The 25,006-nt window shown below is 45.1% G+C and overlaps 1 protein-coding gene across 1 annotated transcript in view; it reads left to right on the plus strand.

Annotated features, from left to right (window-relative positions):
• LOC136627344 (zinc finger protein 345-like) overlaps positions 1-25,006 on the plus strand; it is a 501,744-nt gene that overhangs the window by 420,366 nt on the left and 56,372 nt on the right. The window contains exon 17 of the mRNA XM_066602359.1: positions 23,254-23,992. Within this exon, the coding sequence (XP_066458456.1) occupies positions 23,254-23,992 (739 nt within the window). The remainder of the gene's footprint in view (positions 1-23,253; positions 23,993-25,006) is intronic.

Raw genomic sequence — 25,006 nt, forward strand, 5'->3', positions numbered from 1 at the left:
TTGGCTTGGAGTTGAGCTCTGAGTCGTGGAGGTGGGCCGTGCTGGCAGCATGCAGAGTAACAGCTCTCATCCTATACACAAAAGGGGAGAGAGCTGTCAGTCTGCATGATGCGGGAGAGAATGCCAACACGGCCCCCCTCTGTTACTCAGAGCTCAGCTCCAAGTCAAACTCCATGAACCTGGTGGCAGAGTCCCTTTAAGGAGCAATTATAGCCTATAAATGGATCCATTTTGACATGACTGATAACTGCTGCTGTCCGGTCATTTTTGGTCATCATGATGATTAATGATCTTTTTGTGTCATGTACAACCTTACGCACAACTTCTCCAACTGTCTGCTGACTTTAACAATATCTGTCTCACAGCTTTTGTATCGGGATGAAGATCTGACCAATATTAATACTACAGAGACGAATGTGAGGGGCGATCAGCGGTGTAAAGAGGAGATTCCTGCAGGTAACTGCCCAGGTGAGTAGTAACCACTAAATACAGCAGAGAGGAGTCACAGATTCTCCTCGGTCAGCGGCTGCTGATAGTTATGTAGATTTATAAGCTCTGGGATCTGTCAGTTTCCGCTGTATATTCCCCTATTCAGCCGGAGTATAAACTAAATATGGATGACACGTGATACCGTTATAGGTGATAACACAGGATGGGCATTTACGGCACGGACATGAAACACACCATTGTGAGCGGGAATTACTATTCATTATATGATATCTATACTGATGAGGGAGAAATGGTTTTTCAATTCTGGGACTGAGGGTCCTTTTACACTGAACAACTCTTGATTTAACCCCTTAGTGACCAAGCCTGTTTGCGTCTTATTGACCAGGCCAAATTTTGGAAATCTGACATGTGTCACTTGAACATAGAATAGCTTCGTAAAGGTTTTGCATATCCAAGTGATTCTGACATTGTTTTTTCGCCACATGTTGTACTTCATTTAGGTAAAAATAGTCCGATATAATTTGTGTATATTTATTAAAAGGGCCAAAATTGGGAAAATTTTGGAAAAAGTATTGTTTTTTTCACATTTTCAATTGTAATTTATCAAATATGTACAAACATACTGTACAAACTTTTGCTAAGATATATATTTCCATCTATTTACTTTATTCTGAATGCACATTTGAAAAACTTTAATGTTTTTTTTAATCATTTAGGAAACGTACAAATTTAACATTACTTTTCAGCATTTTTGAGGAACACTTTGTTTTCCAAGATTGCAAAGGCTCAGGGGTGTCAGAATGATAGATACCCCTACAAATAACCCTATTTTAAAAACTACACCCCTTAATGTATTTACTGAGGGGGTCAGGAGTATTTTGATCCCCCAGTTTTTTTCAGGAATTAATTCAATTTAGAGAATAAAAAGTAACATTTCATATTTTTGCAAATCTGTCATTTTAAAGACATATTTTTTTCCTATAGTTTATATGAAAATGAGGATTTACACCCCAAAATGGATCCCCCTGTTTGTCCTGTCTTCAGAAATATACCCATTGTGGCCCTAATCATATATCTAGATGCACAACGGGGCCCAAAATGAAAGGAGTAGTCGGTGTCTTTCAGAACAGAGATTTAGCTTGAAGGCGTTTTAGGCCCCATAGCACTTTTGTAGAGCTCTTGAGCTGCCAAAACCAAACAGAACCCCCACAAATGAGACCATTTTGAAAACTAGACCCCTTACCGAATTTATCTAGGGGTGTACTGTGTATTTTAATCCCACAGTTTTTGAATGAATTCAAGCAAAGCAAAAGGAAAAAATTGTGATTTTTGTTTTTTTCGGCAATTCTGTCATTTTAAAAACAGCTTTTTTTGTACAGCACACATATGAAACCCCTGTTTGTCCTGTTTTCACATATATACCCGTTGTGGCCCTAATCTTATGTCTGGATGCACAACGGGGCGCAAAATGGAGTGAGTAGTCGGTGGCTTTTAGAACATAAATTTAGCTTGAAGGCCTTTTATGCCCCATACCACACTTGTAAAGTTCTTGAGCAGCCAAAACTATAGAGAACCCCCACAAATGACCCAATTTTGAAAACTAGACCCCCTAGCAAATTCCTCTAGGGGTGCACTGCGTATTTTAACCCTACAATTTTTGAATAAATATAAGCAAAGCAGTAGGAAAAAATTACAATTTTCATTTTTTGGGCAATTGTGTCAATTTAAAAACTGTTTTTTTGTACAGCACACATATAAATGAAGACTTTTACCCCAAAATGGATACCCCTGTTTGTGCCATGTTCAGAAACATACCCATTGTGGCCCTAATCTACTTACAGGCCATATCGCAAGGCCTATAATGGAGGGAACACCCGTTGGATTGCAGGGCACAACTGAATAAATTCCAGGCCCCATTGCCCACTTATAAAGCCATTGAGCGGCCAAAACGATAAGGAACTCCCTCAAGTGACCCCATTTTGAAAACTAAACCCCTTAACAAATTCCTCTAGCAGTGTACTGCACATTTTGACCCCACAGTATTTGAATGAATCTAAGCAAAGCAGAAGGACAAAATTACGATTTTTAATTTTTTGGGCAATTTTGTCAATTTAAAAACATTTGGGGTGTAAAAAGTGGCGTGTTTGGGATGGGTACATGGGGCAATAAAAACAGAAAGCGCTCAACAAGCTGCTCCTGGAACTGCAGGAAGGCGAATGTTCCCGGGACTTCTTGTAAATTGCGTATTACAGGTAGCGGTCTGAATAATGCCAGGCTCATGCAGCCGTACGTGGAGGCCCGCAGCGGATCCCAGCTGTGAGCTCTGCGTACGGCCGCGTAATGTACTGCGCATGACTGCCTACTCACACAGGCGGTCATGCGCAGTGCACCTTTTTTTTTTTGTATTTCCCGCGCCGTCGCTCAGCGATGACACAGGTACCCGGAGGCGGTACACGATGTAGATGCGTATGGGCTGCGGGTATATCCGCGACCATGGAGCACAATGAGCTCTACGTTGTGGATATCCACAGTAAGATAGAACCTGCTGGGTTCTCTTTTCTGTGAGTGGATTACGCAATTCCGACCCACTAATGTTAGCGGAATTGTGCAATCCAGTGCGATTGATCTGCGCATTACCGCGAATCAGACGCATGTGGAATCCGTAATTCCTATCCAGTCATGTGAGACCGGCCTAAGGTAGATCGCTACCTTTTTATCACGTGACCGGAGACCGCTCAACAAGGTCACTGCTCCAGGCTTACGGCGACCGATGGTCGCTGGGAGCAAAGAGATTTTAAGTTTCCTGGGCTCCCCGACTCCTGCGCATGTGTCCAGCATTTTGCCGGCGGTTGCATGTGCAGAATCCGGGAAAGTTCATGGAGGAAGATCACGCCGGGGTTCAAACACGGAGGCCTCCGGTAAAAAGATCGCATCGGTAAGGGGAGATGAAACTTCAATTTTTTTTTTACTTTTACGTGATCACCATTATCCATTGGATAACGGCGAATACGTGACCAGGAACGGCTCACCATGGGCCCCCGTGAAATCTCTAGGCTCAGTTTTGTAGCCAGGAGCAGCGAGAATTTAAATTATCCTGGCAATCCACAGCTTTTGCGCATTGGCCCACCATTTTGGCGACGGGCGTGTGTGCAAACTCTGGGGTAAGGTCCGCGGATAAATACGGGGGCCTTATTTACTTACTTTCATCCTCCCTTTTTTTAAAACTTTTTTAAAACTCTTTAAAACTTTTTTTTAACTTTTTTTTTACATCTCCTGGTTCCGGGCTACCAAAATGCTGGGTGTTCGGTAGTCGAGTCGAACTTTTTGTAATGCTCGAGAGCTCGTTTCGAGTAACGAACCCCATTAAAGTCAATGGGAGACTCGAGTATTTTTGTATGGGACCGATGCTCCGCATAGGGGATGATTTGTGAAACACCTAAAAACATCAGAAAGTCATCGAAACACCACAGAAACGGATAGGGAACGGCAGGGGCAGCATGCATGGCTGCTTCTGAGGCTCCCAGGTCCCACTATTAAGCCAAAATGGGGGCAAGAGCCTGGCGGTCACCCCCCTAACAATTTACTTGGGACAGACCCTCATTAGCATGGCACACACGCTGGCGCATCCTAGCTAAGCACCACACTAGCTCTAACCAAGGACAATCACCGCCTGCGGGTGACATCGCTGCCTCTTCTACCGGGTTACATGCTGGCATTGCTGTCCAACCCCCCGCACGACCCTGTGTCCACAGCGCACCCAAAATTTTCCCTGCGCAGCGTTCAGCTGCCCTCATGCCACACGCTCACTTCATAGCCACACCACCCTCATGTTGATTTATAAGTGCGTCTGCGATGAGGAAGAGCCGGAGACACAAACTGCAAAGGGTTGCCAGGGCCAGGCAGCGACCCTCTTTGAAAGTGTGAGCAATAGCCCACAATCCTGATTAGAATTTATGATAAATTGACTTACGATCATCATTCCAATCCCGTGCCACCTCCGTCACAAAATTGTCAGGAGTCCTAAACGTGGGCATAAAGGGGACTCAGTTGCCAGCACTTCTGCACATCTCCACAATGCAGCAGCGCATACTAACACCAAAGATTGGTTTGAAGCAGGAAGTGTCACAAAAGTAGCCACCACAGGTATACAGTGACCATGCGAAAGTCTCATTAAATCAGTTACGCTTCCTGTGAATGCTCCAATCCAGTATCTCGGATAACTGTGGTTACACTGATCCCCAGACTACAAGCAGCAGGAGGAGGTGGCATAATAAGCCTGAGAAACCATGACCGAGGTAGGACCTGCAATACTCTGTGTGGGAAGCTCGTGAGCGGGCCCAGGGTCAGGCTCGGTCACAGCCTCCACCTTGTGTGACCCAAGGTGCCGTGAGTTACATAGCAATGGGAAATCCATGTGTCCCCACACAATTCATTCAGATAGCTGAACACCATGCAATGGGAAAGCCTTCTGCGCCCTAGCCAAGCCAGTCAGTGTATTTGTGCCAGAAAGGTTAAAGACTGCAATGGGAAATCTTTGTGCACTCACAGCATAGGCGAGCCCATGAAACTCAAAGACAGTATTAAACATGAAGAAAAGAGAGTGCCCAAACATGGCAGAGTTTCACCCCGCCAAGGACCTCGGCCTCGGCCCACATTTAAGCCCAATTCATTCTTTGTATATGTCAGATAGCTGAACACTGCAATGGGAAATCTTTGTGTACCCACAGCATAGCGGAGCCCATGAAACTCAAAGACAGTATTAAACATGAAGAAAAGAGAGTGCCCAAACATGGCAGAGTTTCACCCTGCCCAGGACCTGAGCCCACACTTCTGGCCTAGTCATTCAGTGTATTTGTGCCAGATAGGTAAATACCGCAATGGGAAAACCGTCTACACCCTAGCCAAGTCAATCAGTGTATTTCTGCCAGACAGGTAAACCAACGCAATGGGAAGTCTTTGTGCACCCACAGCATAAGCGAGCCCATGAAACTCAAAGACGGTATTACACATAAAGAAATTGGAGCGCCCAAACAAGGCAGTTTCACTCCGCCAAGGACCTCGGCCTCGGCTCACACCCTCAGTAATCGTGGGCATAAAGTGGACTCGGATGCTAGTACAGCTGTGAACGTCTCATTGAATCAGTTACTGTTGCTTTCATCGCTTCAAAGACTGGATGAACCACCAAGAATTTCCACAGGCCAAACCTGGCGCAGTTGATTCTTCCCCCCCAGGACCTTGGCCTCTGCCTACACCCTCAGTAATCGTGGGCCTCAAGAGGACTCGGATGCTAGTGCAGCTGTGAACGTCTCATTAATGCAGTAATGCTCCTTTTGTTTGGCCCAAACCACTATCTCTGATAACTGTGGTAACACAAGAGAAAATACATGTTGCCCAGTGCTGATCCCCAGACCCCAAGCAGGAGGAGGAGGTCAGGCTCGGTCCCAGCCTCCACCTTGTGTGACCCAGGGTGCCGTGAGTTAAGTAGCTATGGGAAATCCATGTGTCCCCACACACTTCATTCTGTGTAGGTGTCAGGCATCTGAACACCGCTATAGGAAACCTTTGTGCACCCGCAGTATAGGCGGACCCTAGCAACATTTCTGTAGCAAGAGTATAGGCGAATCCCTCAAACCTTTCAGTAGCAAGAGTATAGGCGGACCCCAGCAACATTTCTGTGGCAAGAGTATAGGCGGACCCCAGCAACATTTCTGTAGCAAGAGTATAGGCGGACCCCAGCAACATTTCTGTAGCAAGAGTATAGGCGGACCCCAGCAACATTTCTGTAGCAAGAGTATAGGTGGACCCCAGCAACATTTCTGTAGCAAGAGTATGGGCGGTCCCCTGTAACATTTTCGTAGCAAGAGTTTTGGCGAACCTCAGTAACATTTCTGTAGCAAGAGTATAGGTGGACCTCAGTAACATTTCTGTAGCAAGAGTATAGGTGGACTCCAGTAACATTTCTGTAGCAAGTGTATAGGCGGACCCCAGTAACATTTCTGTAGCAAGAGTATAGGTGGACCCCTGTAACATTTATGTAGCAAGAGTATAGGCGAACCCCTCAAACCTTTCAGTAGCAAGTGTATAGTCGGACCCCAGTAACATTTCTGTAGCAAGAGTATAGGCGGGCCCCAGTAACATTTCTGTAGCAAGAGTATAGGCGGACCCCAGTAACGTTTCTTTAGAAAGAGTATAGGCGAACCCCTCAAACCTTTCCGTAGCAAATGTATAGGCGGACCCCTGTAACATTTCTGTAACAAGAGTATAGGCGGACCCCAGTAACATATCTGTAGCAAGGGTATAGGCGGACCCCAGTAACATTTCTGTAGCAAGAGTATAGGCGTACCCCTCAAACCTTTCAATAGCAAGTGTATAGGTGGACCCTAGTAACATTTCTGTAGCAAGAGTATAGGCAGACCCCAGTAACATTTCTGTAGCAAGAGTTAAGGCGGACTCCTGTAACATTTCTGTAGCAAGAGTATAGGCGAACCCCTCAAACCTTTCCGTAGCAAGTGTATAGGCGGACCCCTGTAACATTTACGTAGCAAGAGTATAGGAGGACCCCAGTAACATTTCTGTAGCAAGAGTGTAGGCGAACCCCTGAAACATTGGGGTACCAAGAGTATAGTCGAACACCTGAAAAAATTTGGTTACCAAGATTGAAGGCGAAGGCCGGAAAAATTTGTTAGATAACAGTATAGGCAAGGGCCCGAAAAATTGGTGTACCAAGAGTACAAGTGTACCCCTGAAAAATTGGTCAACCGCGAGGGCAGGTGAAACCCATAAACATCTTTTAAACATACAGCTCGCTGTTCCTTAACTTGTAACAGAGCCTGGAGGCAGCCCTCCTAAAAAATTGGTTTCAGTTAAAGTATACAAACTTTTGAAACTTATAAAAATTGTAAAAAACTTTTAAACAGAGCCTTTTGGGCCGCAGAAAAATTTCCAGTTCAGCATGATGACATGCTATTTTAGGAGGAGGAGTAGGAGGAGGAGGAGTAATAATATGCGAGGATGATTGCCGAAGCTAATTCCCCCTTTTTTTGTGGTGATAGTGGATGCATTTTTCCCCTGTTGCAACGAAAAGAATCATTCGTTTCTGCTGCTTTCTGCCGGTGGAGAAGAGAAGTCTGGGGAAATTCAGCCTTTGTTCATCTTTATGAGTGTAAGCATGTCAGCGCTGGCAGTTGACATGTGGGTACGCTTAACCGTGATGATTCCCCAAGCTGCACTAAACACGCTCTCTGACAAGACGCTAGCGGCAGGTCAGGCCAGCACCTCCAAGGCATACAGCAGAAGTTTGTGCCACGTGTCCAGCTTTGACACCCAATAGTTGTATGGAGCAGAGGCATCACGGCGGACGGTGGTACGATCGGCTACGTACTCCCTCACCATCGTTTTACAGTGCTCGCTCCGACTCAGCCTTGACTGGGGAGTGGTGACACAGTCTTGCTGGAGAGCCTTAAAACTGGCAAAGGCCTTGGAGACTGTTCCCCTGCCTGTGCTGGACATGCTGCCTGATTCCTGCGCCTCCCCTGCTACTTGGCCCCCTGAACTGCGTCTTCTGCCGCTAGCTCTGTCAGATGGGAACTTTAGCATCACTTTTTCCACCAGGGCCCAGGGGTATTGCATCACTCTCGTACCCCTTTCTTCTTCGGGAATGAGAGTGGAAAGGTTCTCCTTATACCATGGGTTGAGAAGAGTGTACACCCAGTAATCCGTGTTGGCCAGAATGCATCTTAGACGAGGGTCATGTGAAAGGCAGTCTAACATGAAGTCAGCCATGTATGCCAGGGTCCCAGTACGCAACATATCACTGTCCTCAGTAGGAGGATGACTTTCAGGATCCTCCTCCTCTTAAGCATATACACGCTGAACAGATGAGAGGGAAGCTGCATGGGTACCCTCTGCAGTGTGGCCAGCAGTCTCTTCCCCCTCCTTTCCTCCCCCTCCTCCAAAACGTGCTGAGATATAGACATGAGGGTGGTCTGACTATTAAGCGACATACTGTTATCCGCCATCTCTTGTTGGAACTGCAAAATGTTGGCCTTTATGCTTAGCAGCGAAGTTCTCAGCAGGCAAAGCAGCGGGATGGTAACGCTAATGATGGCCGCATCACCGCTCACCATTTGGGTAGACTCCTCAAAGTTTCCGAGGACATGGCAGATGTATGCCATCCATGCCCACTCCTCAGTAAAGAATTGCGGAGGCTGACTACCACTCTGCCGCCCATGTTGCAGATGGTATTCCGCTATTGCTCTATGCTGCTCGTACAGCCTGGCAAACCTGTGCAGCGTAGAATTCCAGCCCATGGGCACATCGCACAGCAGTCGGTGCTCTGGCAGCTGAAACCGATGTTGCAGTGTCCTAAGGGTGGCAGCGTCCGTGGTGGACTTGCGGAAATGTGCACAGACGCGGGGCACCTTGCTGAGCAGGTCGGACAAGAAACCACTAAACCACCAGATTGAAGATATGGGCCAGGCATGGCACATGTGTGAGGCTGCCGAGCTGCAGAGCCGCCACTAGGTTACGGCCGTTATCACACTTGACCATGCTCGGTTGGAGGCTCGGTGGTGAAAGACAGAGGTCGGTCTGCTCTGTCAGACCCTGCAGAAGCTCGGGGGCTGCCTGCCTCTTGTCACCTAAGCTGATTAGTTTCAGCACGGCTTGCTGACGCTTGCCCACCACTGTACCGCCGCGCGCTACCGACTGCTGGCAACGTGCTCACACTTCTTAATTGAGAGGTAGAGGTAGCGGAGGAGGGTGGAGGGTTTGGAGAAATTCACCCAATGTGCCGTCAGGAAGATATAGTGTCCCTGCCTGCCAGTACTTGTCTACGTGTTCGTGATTAAGTGGACCTTCCCAGTAACCGCATTGGTGAGGGCACGATTTATGTTGCGGGAGACATGCTGCTGTAGGGCGGGGATGGCACACTGGGAAAATTGTGGCAACTGGGGACCGAGTAGCGCAGGAACGCCGCCGCCATCATGTTTTTGAGAGCCTACGTTTCCACAAGCCTGTACGGCAGCATCTCCTGGCTGATTAATTTGGCAGTGTGCACATTTAAAGCTTGTGCATGCAGGTGGGTGGCGGCATATTTCCGCTTTCGCTAAAAATCCTTGTGTTAGCGACAGCTGAATGCTGCGCTGAGAGACATTGCTAGATGGAGTGGAGGATCATGGAGGTGTGGGTGTGGGTGCAGGCCAGGAGGCGCTCGTGCCTGCGTCCTGGGAGGGGGATTGGATCTGTGTGGCAGGTTGTGGCACAGGGGAAGAGGCAGTGGTGTGACCCGGAGGCAGTGAATGTCCTTCGTCCCACCTTGTGGGGTGCTTGACCATCATATGCCTGCGCATGCTGATGGTGGTGAGGCTGGTAGTGGTGGCTCCCTGGCTGATCTTGGTGCGACACAGGTCGCACACCACAGTTCGTCGGTTTTCCACGCTCTCACTAAAAAACATCAACACCTTTGAACACCTAGCCCTCTGCACGGAGGCTTGCCGCGAGGGGGTGCTTTTTGGGAAACAGTTGGGGGATTCTTCGCTCTGGCTCTGCCTCTACTGTTAGCCACTCCACTGCCTCTTCCAACCTGTCCTGCTGCTGCACTTGCCTCCCCCTCTGAAGCCCTGTCCTCAACAGGCTTAGCAAACCAGGTGGGGTCAGTGACCTCATGGTCCAGCAGCTCTTCCTCCGAATCTTCTGTGCGCTCCTCCCTCGGACTTACTACCCTTACTACTACCTCACTGACAGACAACTGTGTCTCATCATCCTCCTCCACAAAAAGCTGTTGAGACAGTTGCCACAAGTCCCCAGCCTCATCACCCGGACTCCGGGAACTTTCCAAAGGTTGGGCATCAGTCACAACAAATTCCTCAGGTGAGAGAGGAACCGTTTTTTCCCCAGAACAGTTCCTGGGAGTCTGCCTGCTCACAATATGTCATTTTCATGGAGTAAAGAGGCTGGAAGGATGGAGGAGCAGCCAGAGGATTCAAAGTAGCAGTCCCTAGGCCGGTAGTAGTGGACTGCATAGAAGACTGGATGATTTTTCTGCCAACCACAAGAGGACCTGCTCGCACTGCTCTGTTTGTAATAAAGGTCTACCACGCGGACCCGCAAATTGTGATATGAAGCTGGGGAGCCCAGAAACGTGCCTCTCTGCTAATCCCTCAGCAGTCGGCTGTGATTCACCACACCCAGGAACTCGGCCTGTTCCCACACCCTCACTTGGACGCCCGGGTCCGCGACCCTTACCCCTACTCCTCATCATGGCGGATTAAGGATAGAGCAGGGCCCAAATAAATCACCCCACTGTACACTGCTGTGGCTAATTCACCGCACACAGATACTTGTAGATAGCGGAGGCTCTATGCTGTGACTTGAAAAAATTAACCCGCTGTCTTGCGCTAATACCTAGAGCTAATTTACCGCTCACAGAGACTTGTAGATAAGAGAGGCTGTATGGAGTGGGAGAAGATTCTAAAACTAGTGGATAGTGTTGGTAACTGCGGCTATCCCAACCCCCTCTCCCCCCCCCCCCCCCTCCCCAAGGAAAGGGTATTGGCAGATCTGAAATAGTTTGCAGTGGCCCAGGAAATATTACAGTACTGTTTAGCGATGAGACCTCTGTCTAATGCACTGCAGACATAGAACGATATAACTAAAAGAGTTTGCGTAAGCCTAGGAAATATTAGAGTTCTGTTTCATGGTGCACTGCAGGCTTTGAACGCTATAACTGAAAGGCTAGGAACAGGCCTTGATGCATAATAAAAAATGGTGCACTACTGCTCCCAGCCAGCCACAACTATAATGCACACAGTCAGAAGTAGCCCTAAGAAAGAACGTTGGGGTTCTTGTTGAGGATCACGACTGTAAAGCTTTACCTATATAAGCAGCTCTGTCCCTAAACTCTGCGTTATGCACTGCAGACTGAAAACGGTATAACTGAAATACTTTGCAGTAGCCTAGGAAATATTAGAGTGCTGTTTCACAGTCAGACTTCGGTGCAATGCACTGCAGGCGGAGAACGCTATAACTGAAAGGCTGGGTACAGGCCTAGATGCGTAATAACAAAATTGGTGCACTACTGCTCCCAGCCAGCTACAAGTATAATGCACACGGTCAGAAGTAGCCCTAAGAAGGACCATTGGGGTTCTTGTAGAGGATCACAACTGTAAAACTTTCCCTATATAAGCAGCTCTGTCCCTAAACTCTGCGTTATGCACTGCACACACAGAACAGTATAACTGAAATGGCCTGCACAGCCCTAGATGCTTAAAAGATGCTGTGCAATTTAATGATCATCTGTAATGGTCATTTAAATTGGTTACAGCTATGGTGCACATCCGCTAGTCTATTTCTAGACGGTATTAGGCTGCCAGAGACCAGTCTACGGCTATTTGAGATCTCAGACAACAATCTGCCTCAGTACCAGATGGTTTTTCAGCCTCAGCCTTCGGGAGCCTTAGTGGTAGGCTGGAGGCATCCTACCACTAAGGCTGGAGCTGCTGCCAGATTCTCTTTGTTTATTTATTTTGGTTTGCTGACCACTCTTTCTAGCCGGGCTACTGGTGATTAGTACTGGGGCCTGAGCATATATAGGGACTATAGGTTATATACCGGCACCCTTATGCACAAAAGGGATCGCAACCTTAGGAGTTTAGGGTCAGTACTTAGAAAGCTAGGCTGAAAAACCATCTGGTACTGAGGCAGATTGTTGTCTGAGATCTCAAATAGCCGTAGATTGGTCTCTGGCAGCCTAATTCCATCTAGAAATAGACACTAGCGGATGTGCACCATAGCTGTAACCAATTTAAATGACCATTACAGATGATCATTAAATTGCACAGCGTAACTAACTCAAAATTCATTATTGAGTGTGTAGACGCTGACCTTACTCACTCTGTACAGTTAATCCAAAGGCATACTGAATTAAGGTACTTATAATAGAGTGTTTGATCCTTGTTTCGCTATCTGTTCCTATGTGCATGGCACTATTGCTCCTGATGAATCGCGGAAGCGAAGAAACGCGTTGAGCTACAGATAAGAACAGAATCAAAAGAGACGACTTACCTCTCTCTAAGACCTTTAATATTCGTTATCAAATCATATAGTAAGGATCATAGTTACTGAAATCATATTTATGTATATCTATAAACCAGCACAAAAAGTGCATGAACATCATACAATGCGCTTTGTTCATTGGAGCTGGTTTGAAGCTATTCTCCGGACCTAAGAGAACCTGCTAATGAAAAACAATCACAGCAGATTTTCTATATAAAATTAAGGTGCTTCATTAGATATACAGAGGTTAATGAAATGCATCATCGGCATATTTATTAAAAGTTCTTTTATGAAAGCCCCCCTTTTTTCCGTATAGGATTTTAGAGTATAGTATTTAATTAAAAGTTAAGTTTTAACTTAGGATTGCAGTCTGTGACAACATTTCAAGTATACACTGATCCCCTGCAGCGGTGATTTTTTCATTTTAAGTACTCGGAGGTCACCTGATCCCGCCAGCCACTCACTGCTGTTGGCGGGCAGAGGGCTGGCATGTCACAGCAGGAAGTGGTAATGCCTTCCCCGCATGTATATTGGCTAGAAAATGGCGCTAAACATGCGGGGAAGTTAAATGCAATTTACTCGAGTACCGCGTGGTGTTCGTCTCGAGTAACAAGCATTTCGAGTACCCCAGTACTCCAACGAGCATCAAGCTTGGACGAGTGTGCTCGCTCATCTCTAATGTCAAGATAGAACTGACTGTGAGGGCCTTTGACTAGTCTCAGGGTCGTTGTTTCAAGGATGCTTTTTCCATTCTTATCCTTCCGAGACAGAGCCTCGGTGGGTTGATATCCCCAACTGGTACCAATATTCCAGCTTGTGTCTGACCAGGAATTACAATCATGTCTGGTGACACAGAGGAAATGATGGTCATCCCTGAGTGGGTATGATGGTAGCTCAATGGGGCATTTGACAATATTATAGAAATCAAACTTAACCGTGAATACCTCAGCAGACATATTTACATATAACATGGTTGGGGCGCGTTTGCAAGTTGTGGAACTGGTGTCATGATTTCGTACAGCAGCCCTAATGATCACTGGCATAAGGCACAAAATGATTTATAGACTCATGATGAGTCTTGATCTGGCTCAGGAGGAACTAGAAGCTTTTTACAATGCGATGCATGTATCCAAGAGTCCTTCCCTAGAAGTTTCACAGACATCTCAGTAGTCAGTAGGACTTGGAAGGGACCATCATATCTGGGTTCAAAGCTCCTTCTGGTATGTCTTTTAATGACCACCCAGTTATTAGGTCGCAATGTGTGGCTACCTTGGAAAGAATCTGGATTTGGAAGAGAAGAATAGACCTTTGCATGCAAATTGGTTAGTAGATCAGTAAGGTTGCGCATGTAAGAGGTTATAGAATCATGAAACATTTGCAGTTGTTGTGCAAAATTCTGTCCTAACCATGGGGCACACGCAAGGAGTACTTCATAGGAGCTGAGTCCTGTCTGTCTATTTGGCAGGTGACAGACTGAAAACAGTGCTAGTGAGAGGCACTCAGGCCATGGTTTGTTAAGCTCAGTCATTGCTTTCAGAATTTTTTTTAAGGGTGCCATTTACTCTATTTACTCTTCCACTGCTTTGAGGATGGTAGGGTGTGTGGAAAGCTTGTTCAATGCCCAACATCCCTGCCATCTCTTTAATCAGCATGGCTGTGAAATGGGAGCCTTGGTCACTCTCAATTGTCTGCGGAACCCCAAATCTGGAAACTACTTTAGAGAGGAGTTTCTTTGCGGTTATTCAAGCGGTTGCCTTGGAAACGGTAGCCCTCTGGCCCCCCGGAAAAGAGGTCAATACAGACTAGAACGTACTCATAGGGACTACTTTTGAGTAATGGAATATAGTCTATTTGTAGACGTTGGAAAGGAAAAAGTAGTCTAGGAGTATGTCTAACTGGTTTCTCAGAACTTCGAGGGTTGTTGAGAGCACAAGTCATGCAAGCCCATGTATAAGAGCCTGCAAGGGTAGAAAACCCAGGGGCATAGCAGTGTCTGGTAACAACATCTGTTATGGCAGTTTTAGACACATGGTAAGGGCTATGGGCATTGGCAGCAAGCACAGGGTACAGAGACCTAAGTAGGCATAGCTTGTTTTGCACTGTCCAGAGACCATCATTGCTTTGGGTAGCTCCTTTGGTTTGCCAGGACTGCAGTTCAAATTGTGTGGCCTGTTTTTGAGGAGTCTAGAGAATGAACCAGTTCAAAGGGAGAGGCTTATCTTTTATTTCATCTAGTGAAGTGAAAATAAGTAGACCAACTGTGGTTTGCTTTTGATGAAGGCCCATTGTGGCTTGCTTGGCTGCATTATCTGCTAAAGCATTTCCTTCGGCTTCTATAGTGTCCTGACTGGTATAGACTTCTTTGATGAGAGCAACTCGCTGAGGAAGAAGAGTGGACATGATTTCATTTCTCATGGCTGTGAGGAAGGATCTTACTTACCAGATGGGGCCATAATCCTGGGCAATTCCAAAGGTGTATCTGGAGTCTATGTCCATGTTGCCTGTCTTGTCTTTGGCCAAATGACAGGTGGTAGACAGAGCTGTAAGCTTGGCTGCTTGTGCAGACAAAGGATGTGGAAGTGCGTTAGCTTGCAATACCTCATGTGATGAAGTAACAGAAAAACCTGCAAATAACTTGCCATATAGAGCGTAGCAGGAGCTATCCATGAACAGAACAAGGCCAGGGTTGTCCAGAGGCTGGTCTGTCAAGCTCTAGAAGTTGGAAGTTTCCTGAACAGTCGTGGGTGGCCATGTCTTCTTCATCGGATAATCTGAAAAAAAGGTTTGGTATCATAATAGCCAGTAGAGTAAAGTGTGATTTGTTCTCGGTAAGAGAAACCAAGCAAGCTTGTAGATATGTTACCTTTTAATGGTTAAATCTTATGTGTTCATTAGAGATAAGAGACATCATAAAACTGTTGCATTCCTCAGCTCAGTGGACTGATTTAGTGTTTATCTCTGCTCAGACTTTCTTGTGTTTTTTTTTTAAGTCTCAAATTTCTGTGTGTGAACATTTATTTAGATCAAGAGCCCCCCCCCCCACCCCCCTTTGCATCTGTATGTTATAATTATGTGCCATCCAAACTAGTTTCATTAATTAGCCTGACGAAGGGGGCGATATCCCGAAAGCTTGCAGTAACACCATGTATTTTTGTTAGCCATTAAAAGGTATCCTATCTACAAGATTGCTTGGTTTCTCTTACTGAGAACAATCACACTTCTTTGAAAGCACAGAAAGGAAAAAAAAAACAGCACAGTAATATCCACTCCCTAGAACCACATAAAAAGGGAGAGCCTGAGGGGATGCATGCTCTAATGGATCCCCAACTCCTTGGATCCTTGTAATTGTAGTTTCATAGGAAGATGAAGGAGCAGCACACACGTCTTCATCTGACGCATCCGTAGGCTCCGTATGTTGTAAGAGTGTAGCATGGTTGAGAACTTAGCAACGGTTAAGTGTCACATAGGTATACAGTAAGACTGCACATTGGAGATTTAGATGTCTTCCTGCAGAAAGATGTTTTGGCTGCACTTGATTGAGAATTGCGGTAATGTCATGAGGAGCTAGGTCTTGCACCTTATCATCCAAGACAAAATCTGAAGATTTATACAGTAGTAGATTGACTGAGCCCACTGCTCGGATGCAAAACGGGGTACCTCTGCCACTGGGTCAAGATGAGCAGAATAATAGGCAATTGGACGCTGATGTCCTCCATTCTCTGGGGTAAGCATGGCGGCAAGGGTTACATGAGTTGAAAGGCATTCTGACTCCAAGGGTGACAGTTTGACACCAAACCAGGAAAGTGTGCATTATAGAGACAGAGGTAGGCAGCTTTAAAGTCTGCTGCAGCCTTCTTCTGGTCATGGGTAAGGTGTCTGGTCCCAGCAGAAATGCAGTGTCCAAGGAATGTGACAGAAGTACAACAGAATTGTAGTTTCTTCTTTGAGACTTTACATCCATTTTCTGCCAGAAACTGCAGTATGGAAACTGAATATTGCACACACAGTGCCTTGGTGGGGGCATACAGGAGTAGATCATCAACATATTGCAAGAGAACAATGGTGGAATCCTCACAGGGCCATTATTCAAGGTCCTGAGCCATCAATTGGGAGTATAAAGTTGTGGAATTTTATGGGGTCCTGTCCTTAACCAGGAGCTCCACGCCACTGTTCATTTGGATGTCAGCCTGGGGGTATTAAAGGACCTCATGGAGAAACGCCCCCTCTGTGTCCGATGAGGGAGAGGCCCTGGTGGATCTGCTAGCCACCACTTCGATAAGCAGATCCATCAAGGACACAGATTCAAACCTGCAGCTCTCTGAGGACCAGTGGTCCCAGCTGCAGGAAGTCCTGCTGCCCTTCATGCCCACCTTTACCAGGAAACAAGGGAGGTCCCAGTTGACCATTCACCATGTGAACAGTGGGGACCACACATCTGTTAGGCAGCCCACCTTCTGAGTTTTCTCCCAAGGTGCAAGAGGTTTTGCATCTGAGAATCATCCAGAAATACCATTGTAGTCCTGGTGCCAAAGAAGGACTGGACAACCCGGTTCTGCATGGACTACGGGAGGTTGAACGCCATCACAGTGTCTGATGCTTATCCGCTATCCCACATTGATGAGCTATTGGACCAGCTTGCCCTGGGCCCAGTATTTTACTATTATGGATCTGAATCAGGGGTATTAGCAGCTACCTATAACAGCAGAAGCACAGGAGAGGTCTGCCTTCTTCACTTCATTTGGACTCTACAAGTCCAAGGTGATGCCCTTTGGCATGAAGAATGCTCCACCCACTTTTCAATGCTTGGTGGATCAGCTGCTTGAAGGGCTTGGAGAGTGTGCTGTTGCATACTTGGATGATGTTGCCTTCTTCACACCCACTTGGGAAGAGCACCTGGCGTGGGTGCTCTTGCGGATCCATGATGCATGTCTTACCATCAAGCCGGGAAAGTGCCAGATTGACATGCTGGAGGTGCAGTACCTAGGGAACCGAGTAGGAGGTGGAACACTAAAGCCAGATCCCAGGAGGGTGGTTGCCATCCTGGCCTGGCCCACCCCCAAAGCTCATAAACAGGTTATGTCCTTCTTGGCTACCGCTGGGTACTACTGCAATTTCATTCTGTTCCCCACTACAGTGCCCTGGCCAAGCCTCTCACTGACCTGACTAAAAAAACTGCCTTAGGTAGTGAGCTTGGCCACTGAGTGTGATCACTCCTTTTGCAGCCCTGAAGGCTGCTCTTTCCTGCTCTCTGATTCTGCAGACACCAGACTACACTAGGAGGGTTGCAGTGTAGACTGACATGAGTGCATATGGCCTGGGTGCTGTCCTAAGCCAAGTAAAATGGCGGAAGGTACACCCGGTGCTGTATCTGAGCCGCAAGCTTATGCTCAGACAGGTGGCAAATGCCACAATAGAAAAAGAGTGCTTAGCTATCATGTGGGACTGCAGAAGCTGCAGCTGTTTCTCTATGGGCAGAAATTCACCATAGTGATAGATCACAACCCGCTCAGTAGGCTACATAGTGCTGCAGGCGCCAATGGGAAACTGCTTCACTCGAGCTTCGGGCTGCAACAGTATGATTTCACAATCCAGCACATAAAGGGCAGTGAGCATGTTAACATTGATAGGTTATCCCATGGAAACTAGGCAGTGCAACTGCGCTTCGTAGGTGATCTAGTGGCTCAACCAACTAGACCCACTCTATCAATACCATTATACCACACCTCCCTCTTTTAAAGTATCGACCAACTGTTCTTTAGCTGCCACTCAGGATAAGGGGAAGGTTGAGTTGAAACCCCCTACAATTATTTCCCCCTCTCCCTCACATCCATCAGGCCTCTGATGCACATGTGGCCTTAGGAAGTTCTTTGTTCTGATGGCAATAAAGTTAGCCAGCGACAGGGCGATGTTAATCACCCCCCTGCCGGTGAGGATCGACACCTCTGGTATTCACATGGACACCCTGACTCTGAGAATCTCTTAATATGGATTGTTAGTTAGGTGAAGGTCCTAGCTTGATATAGTTTATCATTTTGGAATCGAGTGGGCTAGCTGATTAAAACAAATCCAAATTTATTGAGGTACGGCTCCAAACACCCCCAAATGGCATATTTGTATACCTGGATATAATTTTTGGTCATGCTTGGTATCGCTGAGTAGATAAAATCAGGACCATAAATATGCCAGGCATATATTCTTGATCGGAGGGTCTCCTGCAGAAATAGGACCAAAATGGGGAATTATGTTTTTCCACAGGGATGAACGCATGCACTCCCATGCCTTTTAGAATGGCTTCTGAATGGGTGGAAGAAGGTGTGTTCTGGGGAAGCTTAAAAACTGGGAAGTCAGACAGACCCAATTGTCAGGCTTTGGAAATACGCTAATGCGAAATGTTTTCCCGTTTGCTTCAGTGACTCCGCACAGTTCAGAACCTTGGGCCAAACATCCCGATTCTGATATCTTTCTGTTATTTTCTTCCTTGTTTATTTTAAGTACTGTCTGTTGTGTATCCCTGTAAACCTTATTTGCATTATAGATCCATTTTTGTATATATCTTTTTACTAGAATAAATCTGCAATTTTTTAGTAGAACCTTGTCCCTTTTAAAATGAACCATAACTCTGAAAATTGTGTTAGCAATTCTGCATGCATGCAGGAGCCTGGGAAAGCTGGGTACAAATTCACATGTATTGTTACTACTCTGTCCTGACAATCCCACTAAAGTAATCGATTGAGGCTCTGCCGTGACAATGTGTAACAGCAAGGGCACTCGGATTAGTCGATCCATGACAAATCCGTGATAGAGGCGTGTTCGATCAGGCCCCTAACACTGTTTTATAGTTGAGTAGTTCTATATTTGTACATGGTGTGTTACTGACATCCTGCTTCATCCTAGATTTTCTATGAGTTCTTTATCGAACACAGAAACTAATTCTCAGGACTTGAACCTGCAACATCTCGTGCTGATTGAGCTATTCAGCCTGCTAGACAGCTCGCCTGAGTCCAAGTACCTTGTTCCTCATCTCTTGTCACCCTTATCCTTGGGACCAGTCAAACAGAAGACAATCGAATTAGAACTCTACATAGGACCGAACTATCAAGAAACATTAGCTTCCAGATCATTTCCTTTCCTGAATTTCTGGTGAACCTTGGGATCCCCTGGTTTTCTACTCATAACCACGCCATCCACTGGGAGTCAAGGACCACTGACTTCCTTTCAGAGTACTATAGGGAGAACTGTCAGATGACGCCATTCGCCACCAAACCAGAGCAAGACCCGAGCTTTGTCATCAGACCCGCGAGAAGTTATCTCACTACCAATTGTTCAGGGATGTCTGCATCCAAAAGAAAGCTGACCACCTCATCGGCCATATGATTGTCCAGTAGAATTGCTCCCTGGAGACGCTATTACGTTCAGACGAATCTACAATCTTTCGGGGCCAGAATTGAAGGTACTCTGAGAATACCTGGACAAAAACTTGAAGAAAGGTTTCTTTATACCTTCTTCCTTCCTGGCTGGGGCATCCATAGTATTTGTAGGGAAAAAGGCTCAACCTTGCAGCCATGTATTAATTACAGGGAGTTAAATAAGATTACGATCAAAAATCGCTACTCTCTTCCTTTTGATTCTGGAATTACTGCAGAAACTCTGTTCTGCTAGGATCTTCACTAAAATAGATCTAAGAGGGGCATATATCCAGATACGGATTCGCCCAGGGGATGAATGGAAGACAGTATTTAGAATGAGATATGGCTATTTCAAATATATGGCAATGCCCTTTGATCTTTACAATGCTCCCCCCACCTTCCAACACTTTTAGTAACAGCATGTTTCGAGTTCTGTTGGACCAATTTGTGGTGTCATATCTTGATGAAATCCTTATCTTCTGTTGATTGGAGGAATGTAGCAGGCACGTCCGGTTGGACTTGGAACAACTCCAAAAGAATGATCTCTACATCAACTAGAGAAATGCAAATTCAAAGAAACTCTGATACAATTCTTGGAATATGTTATCCATACCCAGATGGCCTGGGTATGAACCCCAACAAGTTTAAAGCCATCATTAATTTAGAGAAAATTAAAAGATGTACGATGCCTTATTGCATTTGAACATTTCTATAGAAGATTTATAAAAGACTTCTTGAAGTTTATCTCCTCTATCACGTTCTTCACAAAGAAAGTCCAAGCGTTTTCTTGGTCCCCAGAGGCGCAGGTCATCTTACAGGAACTGAAGGCTCTTTTCACTTCTGCACAAGTGTTGGTCCACCCAAACCCGGAATTTGCCCTTTGTCTTTGAGATAGACACCTCCGATTCTGCTGTTTGAGCTATCTTGTCACAACGAGCCGCAGAGAAGATGCAACTACATCCTTGTGCATTTCTGTATTATACTTTATCACTCGCAGAGAAAAACTATAACGTTGTGAAGAAGGAGCTTTTAGCCAATAGGGTTGCTTTTACAGAGTGGCGACACCTCCTGGAAGGAGCTCATCACCCAGTAACAGCACTTACTGACCATAAGAAATTATCTGTACAGTCAAGATGTTATCGGCAAGACAAGCACAATGGGCCTTGTTTTTCTCCAGGCTCAACTTTATCGTATCGAATCATACAGGTCGTATTCCAGAAATGGCATGGTGGATGCTTTGTCCAGGAATTGTACTGAACCAGAAGGGAAGGTCAAACACGGACTGCACTATTCTGTCCCCTCGAAAATTTCTGGGTATTCTGCACTCAGAAGATCTACTAACAATGGTGAAAGAAGGGTTCAAAAACAACCCTTTCCTAATCAACCTTCTAAGGAGGTGCAGCTTTCTTTCAAGAATGAACTTTGGAAACAAAAAGACTAACTATATGTTCCTGATGCTGGTTGACTCGAAGTCCTTAGACTGTGCCATGATTCCAAGTTTGCCAGTCATCTTGGGGTCACAAAAACCTTGGCACTCTTGCTTTGTTCCATCAGATGGTCTGACTGGATGAGCATGTGAAGAGGTATGTCACCTTTTACGACACAAGTGCTTGAAACAAGATACCACAGACTCACCCTTTTGTTTTTGTGCAAACACTTCCAGTCCCAGTAAGGCCATGGAGATCTATATCTATGGACTTCATAGTAGATCTGCCCCTCTTGAAAGGAAATTACTATCATCCTTGTTGTAGTGGACCCATTTACCAAGATGATCCATTTCATCCCCATCATGGAATTGGTGATCCAGGAAGCATTCCAATTACATGGAATTTTTGATTATGTGGTCTGTGACAGAGGGGTTCAGTTCACCTACAACAATGCCAAACACAGTTTAACCTCCCACAGTCCGTTCTACGCCAATTACGATATACTTCCTGTTTTTTTTTCGGGCCTCCCTATCAATACTCCTGTCCTGACTGTGACCCACAGACTGATGGCGTTGAGACTCAGAAAGAGTTAAAGACTTTACAGGAAGCCCAAGATGCCTACAAGAAAGCGACGGACAAACATTGCCAAGCTGCCCCTACCTTTCAGGTTTGAGAAAAGGTGTGGTTATTAACCAAGAATCCGAAGGGTCATGTATCCTTTCCCAAACATGGTCAAAAATTCATTGCATTGTTCCTGATCACAGCCAGGTGCCATTTTGATTGAAGCTCCCGGGCAGACTGAAAGTGCACCGAGTTTTTCACAGGTCCCTTTGAAACCTGCAAACTCCTGGGATGTCCGGTTGCCATCCTGAAGAACGTGAAGGCTCACGTATCCTCTTCCAAACTTGGCCAAAAACTCATCGGACTGTTCCTGATCACAGCCAGGTGCCATTTTGATTGAAGCTCGCAGGCAGCCTAAAAGTGCACACAGTTTTTCACATTTCCCTTTGAAACCTGCAGACTCCTGGGATGTCAAGTTGCCATCCTGGAAGAGGGAGACAGGTGTCAGGACTTGAACCTGCGACCTCTCGTGCTCCATGTGAAGTGACTCTTGTCACCTGTCCTTTATTACAAAACATCTTTCTTTATATAGTATTTTTAAAGGAGAGTGGTCATTTCAGCCAGTCATGTGCTTTTACATAGATAGCAGTTAAACACAAAGGCATTGTCTTCACTAGACACTATTGCACACTGACTTTTGAAGAGTGTAACAGAAGATAAGGAAGAATGTAAGATATATACTTTTGCTAAGTACTATTCTCTATTTCTAATTCCTGTAACAATGCAATCTTGTCATGCAAACAACACATGAGTGTACAAGCGTATATCAAAGATGTTCATAGGAGACAGGATGAAATATATATATAAGTTTTAGCCTTATAGCCTTCACATTACTCTACCGACTGTCAGCTTGTATAAAAGTACCCTTAGATGATGATTACATTTTGTTATATGATTTGTTATTTGCATAGAAATGTTATAAAATATCAGTATCATTTTTAAGGTTTATAGTATTAAAGAATAATACTGGCTTTATTCTTGGCAGATGATAGAACCTGCAGCTCAGAGAGACATATGATATCTAAGGATTGTAAAGCAGAGGATTGTGTTATCACACAAGAAATATATGAAGAAACTGCCAATATCCCAGATATCCCCTCTGCCCTTCACAGTAAAGATCCATCATCTGATCCTATTATGCAGGTCCCATCTTCTGATCCATCACAGACTGATAAGATGAATAAATGTCACAGAAGGGAAGAACAGCAAGGAGCTCACACAAGGGAGAAGACCTATTCATGTAAAGAATGTGCAAAATGTTACCATGCTAAATCACATCTAGTTAGACATCAGAGAACTCACACGGAGAAGTCATTTTCATGTTCAGAATGTGGTAAATGTTTTACTTGGAAATCTCATCTTGTTACACATCAGAGAAGTCACACAGGAGAGAAGCCATTTTCTTGTTCAGAATGTGGAAAATGTTTTGTAGCGAAATCAGTCCTTGTTACACATCAGAGAAGTCACACAGGGGAGAAGCCGTTTTCTTGTTCAGAATGTGAGAAATGTTTTATAACAAAACCAGAACTTGTTAAACATAAGAGACTTCACACAGGAGAGAAGCCGTTTTGTTGTTCAGAATGTGGGAAATATTTTACAGAAAAATCAAATCTTGTTGCACATCAGAGAATTCACACAGGGGAGAAACCATTTTCATGTACAGATTGCGGGAAATGTTTTAGAGGGAAATCAGACCTTGTTACACATCAGAGACTTCACACAGGAGAGAAGCCATTTTCTTGTACAGAATGTGGGAAATGCTTTACAGATAGATCAACTCTTGTTACACATAGGAGAATTCACACCGGAGAGAAGCCATTCTCTTGTACAGAATGTGGGAAATGTTTTACAGATCGATCAACTCTTGTTACACATAAGAGAATTCACACAGGAGAGAAGCCGTTTTCTTGTTCAGAATGTGGGAAATGTTTTACAATGAAATCAACGCTTGTTACACACCAGAGAATTCACACAGCCGATAATCTGTTTTTTTGTTCAGAATGTTTGAAATGCTTTGGAGTGAAATCAGACCTTGTTAGACATCAGATAAATCACACAGGGGAGAAGCCAATTTCTTGTTCAGAATGCGGGAAATGTTTTACTCTGAAATCATATCTTTTGCAACATCAAAAAGTTCACAAAGGAGAGAAGACATTTTTTTAAAGCTGTTTTGTCAAATCATAGGAAAAAAGGTAAAAAATAATGTGACATGTCATACATAAGAAAATGGAAGCAATTTAGGCACTAAATGATAAATAAGAAATGTATGTAATTACTGATAAACATCTGTTATCCAAACACAAATAGAGTTCAGATAACCCACCTTTATATCACTCGTGTACATGGAATATTTAACATTGATACTTATTTCGAACTGTTGATAAAAGTTTACTTGTATAACTTACATGTTTGTATTTGGACCGATCTGTCTTCTTCCGTTACATGATGTTTCCTTATCTGATGGAGATGAGGGAGAGCTGGTATCCATTATGTGTATAAGTAGTGAGGGGAACTTTGTGACATATGTTAGGGCATTTTTTGTTTTGAAAAAGATCTTTTCATAGATGATAATGGTAAGAGCCATATTACAGCACTGAGCTCAGCAAGGGAGTCTGCCATCCATCTCATCACTATAGTCTCATATACTAGAAAGAGTCGCACACAGTAATATACAGCTGTGATCAAATGGAAAAGATTTTACAACTTCAGTGTAAAATATATGACTTTATTTACACATGACTATAAAACTTGGGACACATAGCCTAATAAAATAACCCCCTTATGTGTTTCACACTCAGATGCGTCCTTAACACACCAGATTTCAAGAGAGCCAAGAGTTTTATACATAAGTGGCAACTTGGGAAAGCTGGTGCGACATAATAGTCCATATCTGGGTGCATACATTTGCAAATTGGGTAGATATTACTAAAAGAAATACATAAGATCTTACTGAGAATTCAAGCCTAACAGAACCCGGGCGCACACCTCCGTAATCCAGTAAGACTCACGTAGTAAGGGTTTTTGTCTGCCTGAGAGGGAGGATTAACC

This window comes from Eleutherodactylus coqui, chromosome 5 (assembly GCF_035609145.1).
Source record: "Eleutherodactylus coqui strain aEleCoq1 chromosome 5, aEleCoq1.hap1, whole genome shotgun sequence".
NCBI lineage: Eukaryota > Metazoa > Chordata > Amphibia > Anura > Eleutherodactylidae > Eleutherodactylus > Eleutherodactylus coqui.